This window comes from Panulirus ornatus, chromosome 9, assembly GCF_036320965.1.
Source record: "Panulirus ornatus isolate Po-2019 chromosome 9, ASM3632096v1, whole genome shotgun sequence".
In the NCBI taxonomy this organism is placed as follows: domain Eukaryota; kingdom Metazoa; phylum Arthropoda; class Malacostraca; order Decapoda; family Palinuridae; genus Panulirus; species Panulirus ornatus.
The window spans coordinates 40,343,374-40,353,293 of NC_092232.1; the positions used below are offsets into that span (position 1 = coordinate 40,343,374).

Below are 9,920 nucleotides of genomic sequence, written 5' to 3' on the forward strand. Positions count from 1 at the left end.
AATGCGTGCATAGTGCCATTGTATAAAGGCAAAGGGGATAAGAGTGAGTGCTCAAATTACAGAGGTATAAGTTTGTTGAGTATTCCTGGTAGATTATATGGGAGGGTATTGATTTAGAGGGTGAAGGCATGTACAGAGCATCAGATTGGGGAAGAGCAGTGTGGTTTCAGAAGTGGTAGAGGATGTGTGGATCAGGTGTTTGCTTTGAAGAATTTATGTGAGAAATACTTAGAAAAGCAAATGGATTTGGATGTAGCATTTATGGATCTGGAGAAAGCATATGATAGAGTTGATAGAGATGCTCTGTGGAAGGTACTAAGAATATATGGTGTGGGAGGCAAGTTGTTAGAAGCAGTGAAAAGCTTTTATCGAGGATGTAAGGCATGTGTACGTGTAGGGAGAGAGGAAAGTGATTGGTTCTCAGTGAATGTAGGTTTGCGGCAGGGGTATGTGATGTCTCCATGGTTGTTTAATTTGTTTATGGATGGGGTTGTTAGGGAGGTGAATGCAATAGTTTTGGAAAGAGGGGCAAGTATGCAGTCTGTTTTGGATGAGAGAGCTTGGGAAGTGAGTCAGTTGTTGTTCGCTGATGATACAGCGCTGGTGGCTGATTCATGTGAGAAACTGCAGAAGCTGGTGACTGAGTTTGGTAAAGTGTGTGAAAGAAGAATGTTAAGAGTAAATGTGAATAAGAGCAAGGTTATTAGGTACAGTAGGGGTAAGGGTCAAGTCAATTGGGAGGTACGTTTGAATGGAGAAAAACTGGAGAAAGTAAAGTGTTTTAGATATCTGGGAGTGGATCTGGCAGCGGATGGAACCATGGAAGCGGAAGTGAATCATTGGGTGGGGGAGGGGGCGGAAATCCTGGGAGTCTTGAAGAATGTATGGAAGTCGAGAACATTATCTCCGAAAGCAAAAATGAGAATGTTTGAAGGAATAGTGGTTCCAACAATGTTGTATAGTTGCGAGGCGAGGGCTATGGATAGAGTTGTGCGCAGGAGGGTGGATGTGCTGGAAATGAGATGTTTGAGGACAGTATGTGGTGTGAGGTTTGTTTGATCGAGTAAGTAATGTAAGGGTAAGAGAGATGTGTGGAAATAAAAAGAGCGTGGTTGAGAGAGCAGGAGAGGGTGTTTTGAAAAGATTTGGGCACATGGAGAGAATGAGTGAGGAAAGATGGACCAAGAGGATATGTGTCGAAGGTGGAGGGAACGGGGAGAAGTGGGAGACCAAATTGGAGGAGGAAAGATGGAGTGAAAAAGATTTTGAGTGATCGGGGCCTGAACATGCAGGAGGGTAAAAGGCGGGCAAGGAATATAGTGAATTGGATCGATGTGGTATACCGGGGTCGACGGGCTGTCAATGGATTGAATCATGGCATGTGAAGCGTCTGGGGTAAACCATGGAGAGTTCTGTTGGGACTGGATGTGGAAAGGGAGCTGTTGTTTCGGGCATTATTACAAGACAGCTAGAGACTGAGTGTGAACGAATGTGGCCTTTGTTGCCTTTTCCTAGCGCTACCTCGCTCACATGAGGGGGGGAGGGGGATATTATTCCATGAGTAGCGAGGTGGCGATGGGAATAAATAAAGGCAGACAGTATGAATTATGTACATGTGTATATATGTATATGTCTGTGTGTGTATATATATGTGTACATTGAGATGTATAGGTATGTATATTTGCGTGTGTGGACGTGTATGTATATACATGTGTATGGCGGTAGTTTGGGCAATTTCTTTCGTCTGTTTCCTTGCGCTACCTCGCAAACGCAGGAGAGAGCTACAAAGCGAAATGAATAGATAAATGAATAAATATATATATATATATATATATATATATATATATATATATATATATATATATATATATATATATATATATCAGACTTTGTCGCTGTAGCGAGGTAGCGCAAGGAAACAGACGAAAGAATGGCAAAACCCACCCACATACACATGTATATACATACACGTTCACACATGGACATGTATATATATATATATATATATATATATATATATATATATATATATATATATATATATATATATATATATATATATATATATATATATATATATATATATATATATGTATATTACATAATTCATACTTGCTGTCTTTATTCATTTTCGTCGCCACCCCGACACATATGAAATGACAACTCCCTTCCCCTGCATGCGCGTGAGGTGGCACTGGGAAAAGACAACAAAGGCCACATTCGTTCACAGTCAGTCTCTAGCTGTTATGTATAATGCACCGAGACTACAGCTCCCTTTCCACATCCAGGCCCCACAAAACTTTCCATGGTTTACCCCAAACGCTTCACATGCCCTGGTTCAATCCATTGACAGCCCGCCGACCCCAGTATACCACATCATTCTAATTCACTCTATTCCTTGCATTCCTTTCACCCTTCTGCATGTGTAGGCCCTTATCCCTCAAAATCTTTTTCACTCCAATTTTCCTCCTCCAATTTGGCTTTTCCACTTCTCCTCGTTACCTCCACCTCTGACACATATATCCTTTTTCAATCTTTCCTCACTCATTCTCTTCATGTGACCAAACCATTTCAAAACACCCTCCTCAGCTCTCTCAACCACACTCTTTCTCTTACCACACATCTCTCTTACCCTTTCATTACTTACTCAATCAAACCACTTAACACCAAATATTGTCCTCAAACTTCTCATTTCCAACACATCCACCCTTCTCCGTACAACTCTATCTATAGCCCACTCCTCGGAACCATATAACATTGTTGAAACCACTATTCCTTCAAACATACCCATTTTTGCTTTCCGAGACAATTTTCTCGCCTTCCACACATTTGTTAACGCTCCCATAACTTTAACCCCCTCCCCCATCCTGTGACTCACTTCCGCTTCCATGGTTCCATCCGCTGCCATATGCACTCTCAGATATCTAAAACACTTTACTTCCTCCAGTTTTTCTCCATTAAAACTTGCCTCTCAATTGACTTGTCCCTCAGCCCTACTGTACCTAATAACCTTGCTCTTATTCACATTTACTCTCAGCTTTCTTCTTTCACACACTTTACCAAACTCAGTCACCAGCTTCTGTAGTTTCTCACCCGAATCAGCCACCAGCACTGTATCATCAACAAACAACAGCAAACTCACTTCCCAAGCTCTCTCATCCACAACAGACTGCATACTTGCCCCTTTTTCCAAAACTCTTGCATTCACACCCTAACAACCCCATCCATAAACAAATTAAATAACCATGGAGACATCAGGCACCTCTGCCGCAAACGACATTCACTGAGAACCAATCACTTTCCTCTCTTCCTACTCGTACACATGCCTTACATCCTCGATAAAATCTTTTCCCTGCTTCTAACAACTTGCCCCCCACCCCATATATTCTTAATACCTTCCACAGAACATCTCTATCAACTATATCATATGCCTTCTCCAGATCCATAAATGCAACATACAAATCCATTTGCTTTTCTATGTATTTCTCACATACATACTTCAAAGCAAACACCTGATCCACACATCCTCTACCACTTCTGAAACCACACTGCTCTTCCCCAATATGATGCTCTGTACATGCCTTCACCCTCTTAATCATTACCCTCCCATATAATTTCCCAGGAATACTCAACAAACTTATACCTCTAATTTGAGCACTCACCTTTATCCCATTTGCCTTTGTACAGTGGCACTATACATGCATTCTGCCAATCCTCAGGCACCTCACCATGAATCATACATACATTAGATATCCTTACCAACCAGTCAACACCACAGTCACCCCTTTTTTAATAAATTCCACTGCAATACCATGCAAACCTGCTGCCTTGCCGGCTTTCATCTTCCGCAAAGCTTTTTCTACCTCTTCTCTGTTTACCAAATTATTCTCCGTAACCTCTCACTTCGCACACCACCTCGATGAAAATACCCTATATCTGCCACTCTATCATCTCGCACATTCAACAGATTTTCAAAATACTCGCTCCATCTCCTCACATCACCACTAATTGTTATCACCTTCCCATTAGTCCCATTCACAAATGTTCCCATTTGTTCTCTTGTCTTACGCACTTTATTTACCTCCTTCCAAAACATCTTTATACTCTCCCTAAAATTTAATGATACTCTCTCCTCCCAACTCTCATTTGCCCTCTTTTTCACCTCTTGCACCTTTCTCTTGACCTCCTGCCTCGTTCTTTTATACATATCCCAGTCATTTGCACTATTTCCCTGGAAAACTCGTCCCAATGCCTCTCTCTTCTCTTTCACTAATTATCTTACTTTTTCATCTCACCACTCACTGCCCTTTTTAATCTGCCCACGCTTCTCATGCCACAAGCATCTTTTGCGCAAGCCATCACTGCTTTTCTAAATATATCCCATACCTCCCCCTCTCCCCTTACGTGTTTTGCTCTCACCTTTTTCCGTTCTGACCTCAGTTTTTCCTGGTACTTCCTCACACAAGTTTCCTTCCGAAGCTCACTTACTCTCACCACTCTCTTCACCCCAACATTGTCTCTTTTTTTCTGAAAACCTCTACAAAAATTCACCTTCGCCTCCATAGAATAATGATCAGACTTCCCTCCGGTTACACCTCTCAGCACATTAACATCTAAAAGTCTCTCTTTCGCGTGCCTATCAATTAACACATATTCCAATAACGCTCTCTGGCCATCTCTCCTACTTACATACGTATACTTATGTATATCTCACTTTTTAAACCAGGTATTCCCAATCACCAGTTCTTTTTCAGCACACAAACCTACAAGCTCTTCAACATTTCCATTTCCATTTACAACATTGAACACCCCATGTACACCAGTTATTCCCTCAACTGCCACATTATTCACCTATGCATTCAAATCACCCATCACCATAACCCGGTCTCGTGCATCAAAACTACTAACACATTCACTCAGCTGCTCTCAAAACACTTGCCTCTCATGATCTTTCATCTCATGCCCAGGTGCATAAGCTCCGATAATCACCCACCTCTCTCCATCCGCTTCCCGTTTTACACATATCAATCTAGAGTTTACTTTCTTACACTCTGTCACATAATCCCACCACTCCTGTTTCAGGAGTAGTGCTACTCCTTCCCTTGCTCTTGTCCTTTCACCAACCCCTGACTTTATTCCCAAAACATTCCCAAACTACTCTTCCCCTTTAACCTTGAGCTTCGTTTCACTCAGAGCCAAAACATCCAGGTTCCTTTCCTCAAACACACTACCTATCTCTCCTTTTTTCTCATCTTGGTTACATCCACACACATTTAGACACCCCAATCTGAGCCTTCGAGGAGGATGAGCACTCCCCGCGTGACTCTTCTTCTGTTTCACCTTTTAGAAAGTTAAAATACAAAGAGGGGAGGGTTTCCAGCCCCCCGCTCCCGTCCCCTTTAGTCACCTTCTACAACATGTGAGGAATGAGTGGGAAGTATTCATATTTTTCAATTAACTTTATTGTGTGGTAAAGTTCTGTAGCTGGTAATGGGTATTGTATTGCGTATTGCTGTTTGTATAGCTTCCTGAAGTTTTTCTATATCTTCTGTTATTTTTCGTTAAGGTTTAGAATTTCATAATTTCTAAGTTGTTCTTTGTATGCTACCCAGTTAGCATTGCTCATGTTTAGTCTTGTTTTTGTTGGGAGGTGAAGTGATTCTATTGATTCTTTGAATATTATTGGGATATGGTCACTTGTAAGGGGACCTGGTTGACTACTGTAGTTTAAGACTGTTTTTTTGTGTCCAACTATAAAGTCTGGTTTTGTCCAAGATTGATGACCCATGAATGTTTCAAAGTTTACCTGTATCCATTATGGTGCTTAAAGCTTTTCCGATATTACTGTTGTTATTGTTTCTTGGTATTTGATGTTTTGCATTAGAGTCTCCTATCATGTATGCTGGGTAATTTGAGTTTATTATTTTCAATAGGTCTTGTGCCAGTAGGAAAGGTCATCTGGGAGGTAGATAAATTGTTGATATTATTATATGACCGGCTGTTGTGTGTATTTGAATTCCAATTATTTCATGTTCAGAATCATCTGATTTTGTATTTGATGTTATTCTTTATTGCAATAGCTATGCCATTATTTTTTTCTCCTGATTTGTTTCCTTGGTATACATTGTAATTGAAAATCTTTGTTATATATGTAGAAGTATTACCTTGACTATTTATCAAAATTGCGTACAAATCTGTTTAAATATGTAATACAGAATTTATTCTTTTTGTTATGGTCTGATCTACATTGTGTTGACTATTGTTATTGTTTTCTTTATTGACTGTCATTATTTTTTCCTGTTCTTTCTTTGTTGTTTTGATTTTGTGTTTTCTTGTGGACTATTTTTGATTTTCCTATATCATGCTTCATGTAGTCTTTTCAATTCACTTTCTGAATTTCTATGCTTTGGTTTCCATCATTGAAATTATGTAGTCTTCTGCATACAGACTATTTTTGTATGTTCGTTTATATTGTCCTTGTTTGATACTTGTTAGTATTTCCTCTGTATTTGGTTCTTTCGTTGGGTTAATTAGCTGTATGGCCCAGTGGCAGTTGACAACTACTATTTTGCTGTATAATTCAGCGCAGAGTCAAACAATCTCTCAAATTTGAGAGCAGCAACAACACGGAATGCTCACTCAGCCAGCCAATTACCTCTTGCAAAATCATCCAAAATCTTTCTTAATGCTCACCAATTATCTCTGCATCTCTTCCATGGTCTACTTCTTGTGCTTTCAACTAATATATTATTTCAATCCAGGTTAGATTTACATAAAAAAATAGGTAACTTTCCAGAAGTGACAAAATCATAACTTGCAATCTCTTTCCTTTTAAGATACTGTGTACTGGACAAGTGGCACTGATGCTTTTAACAGAGGAAACTGGGTGTTCATGATGACAGCACAGCCTGTGATGCCACTTCATTGGGTTACTTCAGAGAACTCAACCTCCAGCAGCCACCATAACCACCGTTGTGCAGGGCTCTCTCGTCAAGGACTTACCAAGCGTGGATGCACTCATCGTCTACCTTACATCTGCCACATACTTTAACAGGATGTTTATTGCAGACTACCTATAAAACTGCCCCAAAAATGATGTGGTTCTAGATATTACGTCTGTGTATACGATGCCTTCCTTTATGAAGAACTGTAGAAGAATGTTTTGATTTAAGCAAGATGGCATCACAGGGAGATCCAAATGACTTTTCATTTTCATATCTACTTGGCATAATGTCAACTTTATCCACCTCACAACTAGTTGCATGAAAAATTCCAGTACTATGATATCGTCATAAAAGATGAATTGAACCTTTACCTTGAACCTGGATAAGGAATAATTCACAGATGTTTGGTAGTTGCATGTGTAATGCAACTGGATCATTTAACACTTGTACCTTCTAAGTGAGCATTGTTGCTTAATTTACTTGGAAAATTTATTCAGCACAGGTTATGGAAATGGCAGTTGACATGTCACCTGGATTGGAAGGGATTACAGTTGAAATGCTAAAGTATGGAGGAGAAAGTGTGATAGAGTTGATGCATCATATGTAATTTGGCGTGGAAACAGAAGGTTGTGCCTGAGGATTGAGTGAAAGCTATTATTGTTCCTTCATTCAAAGGAAAAGGTGCTAAGGATATATGTAGCAATTATAGGGGAATAAGCGTGTTAAGTATAACAGGAAAAGTGTACATGTTGATTCATAGTGATAGAAGTGACTGAATGCAGAACAAGTGAGAAGCAAGGTTTTTAGGAAAGGTAAGGGATGTGTGGATCATATTTTTTTGGTGAAGATGACTTTGGAAAAGTATTTAGCAAAAGGAAAGAAGTTGTATGCAGCTTTTATGAATATGGAGAAAACGTAAGACAGAGTCAAGTGGAATGATGTATGGGTGTTAAGGATATATGGGGTAAGGGGACAACTGTTGGATGGTGTGAAAGCCTTCTGTAGAGGAAGAAGCAAGTGCATGTGTAAGAGTGGATGGAGAGTTGAGCATTATACATGTGGGTGTGAGACAGGGCTGTGTAATGTCATTTATTTTGTTAAATGTATATATATATATATATATATATATATATATATATATATATATATATATATATATATATATATATATATATATATATATATATAGATGGAGTGATAAGAGAGATGAAAGCAAAACTAGGGAAAGGGGGTGCAGAGATGGAGTGAGGCACTGAGGTATGGTAGCTAGTGGCATGCCTGTTTGTTGATAATATTGTGTTGTTTGCTGAGTGAAGAGGTGTTGCGGAAGGTTGCAAATGTTTATGATGTGTGTAAGCGTAGCCAGTTGAAGGTAGATGTGAGTAAAAGTAAAGGTGTTTGTGCGAAACAAGTGAAAGTATAGATTTTGCAAAACCATATTGAGTGAGAGAAGAAAGTGTGCTAGAATGTGTTTTGGATATAGGGAGAGAAAGACTGGAAGAACAGAGAATCTAAATATCTAAGAACTCTCTTTGGTAGGTTTAGTTGTACATAGGGAGAGATCAGTAGAGGGTAGAAGAGTCATAGGGTCCCAATAGAATAATGAAGGATAGAGGTGCAAGTGTGGAAGTGAAGAGAGGGTTAAGGGACAGCATAGTCCTCCCAACTCTGATATGTACGACAAACATGGACATGGCATGAGGCACAGAGGTCAAGAATCCAGATTGTGGAAATAAGCTATTTGTGAAGACTATGTGGTATGACTAGATTAAATGAAGAAACAAATGAGGGGGTGTATGAGATGTGGTATGGCATGGAATACAAATGAAATGAATCTTGGAGTGAAATGAAATACTTTGAGTTAGTTTGGGCATGTGAAAAGAGTGCAAGATGGGGAGTTTACAAGGAAAGTATATGACTACATTTAAAGGGTTTAGCATGAGAGGAAGTTCACCAGTGACATGGGGAAATAGAGTGGAAGAATAATGTAGGGAAAGAAATGGTAGATGGATGTGTGGAACAGTTGTATTAGAGGGAGGCATGTAAGGACAGTGATAAGTGGAGACCCTTTTGCTGTGACCAATCCCTTGAGGGGAGTTCCTGGAGGGAACGAGTGTCAGAGATATAGATTAACAGAGAAGTCAGCAAAGTAAGATGCTATGAAATGAGTGCTGTTCTGATGCAGTCTTCCTCATGGGATCCACTTGTGTTAGATTAAATAATAGCCAGTAATTACATTTAACATGAGTTGTCAGTTTTTTCTGTAAGTGCTACTTACTGCAGTATTCCTTGGTAAGTACTTTTCATAGCCAAAATTGATGAGCACTAAAATAGTGTTATCAAATGCTTATCACCAAGTGCCTTCAATGAAGAAATCTTTGGTGATTACAGTCATTGAACTTAACGATTTACCAATATTTAGAAAGTAAGTTGCTATGACTATTGTCAGTATTATTTTGTAATAAAATTTTTATATATCAAAAATTTTCCCCTATTAATGTTTCATAAAACACTCTTACATCTATATTTATTTATTTAACTTTGTCGCTGTCTCCCGCGTTAGCGAGGTAGTGCAAGGAAACAGACGAAAGAATGGTCCAACCCACCCACATACACTTGTATATACATGCACGTCCACACACGCACATATACATACCTATACATCTCAACTTATACATATATATACACACACACAGACATATACATATATACACATGTACATAATTCATACTGTCTGCCTTTATTCCCTCCCGTCCCCACCCCGCCACCCATGAAATAACAACCCCCTCCCCCCAAATGTGCGCGAGGTAGCGCTAGGAAAAGACAACAAAGGCCACTTTCGTTCACGCTCAGTCTCTAGCTGTCATGTCATAATGCATCGAAACTACAGCTCCCTTTCCACATCCAGGCCCCACAGAACTTTCCATGGTTTACCCCAGACGCTTCATATACCCTGGTTCAATCCACTGACAGCAC

General features: G+C 39.6%; 1 protein-coding gene across 1 annotated transcript in view; it reads left to right on the forward strand.

Annotated features, from left to right (window-relative positions):
• Window positions 1–9,428, forward strand: part of LOC139750360 (uncharacterized) — an 89,428-nt gene extending 80,000 nt beyond the window's left edge. The window contains exon 5 of the mRNA XM_071665069.1: window positions 6,837–9,428. Within this exon, the coding sequence (XP_071521170.1) occupies window positions 6,837–7,051 (215 nt within the window). The 3' untranslated portion in view covers window positions 7,052–9,428. The remainder of the gene's footprint in view (window positions 1–6,836) is intronic.
• Window positions 9,429–9,920: the final 492 nt, after the last annotated feature.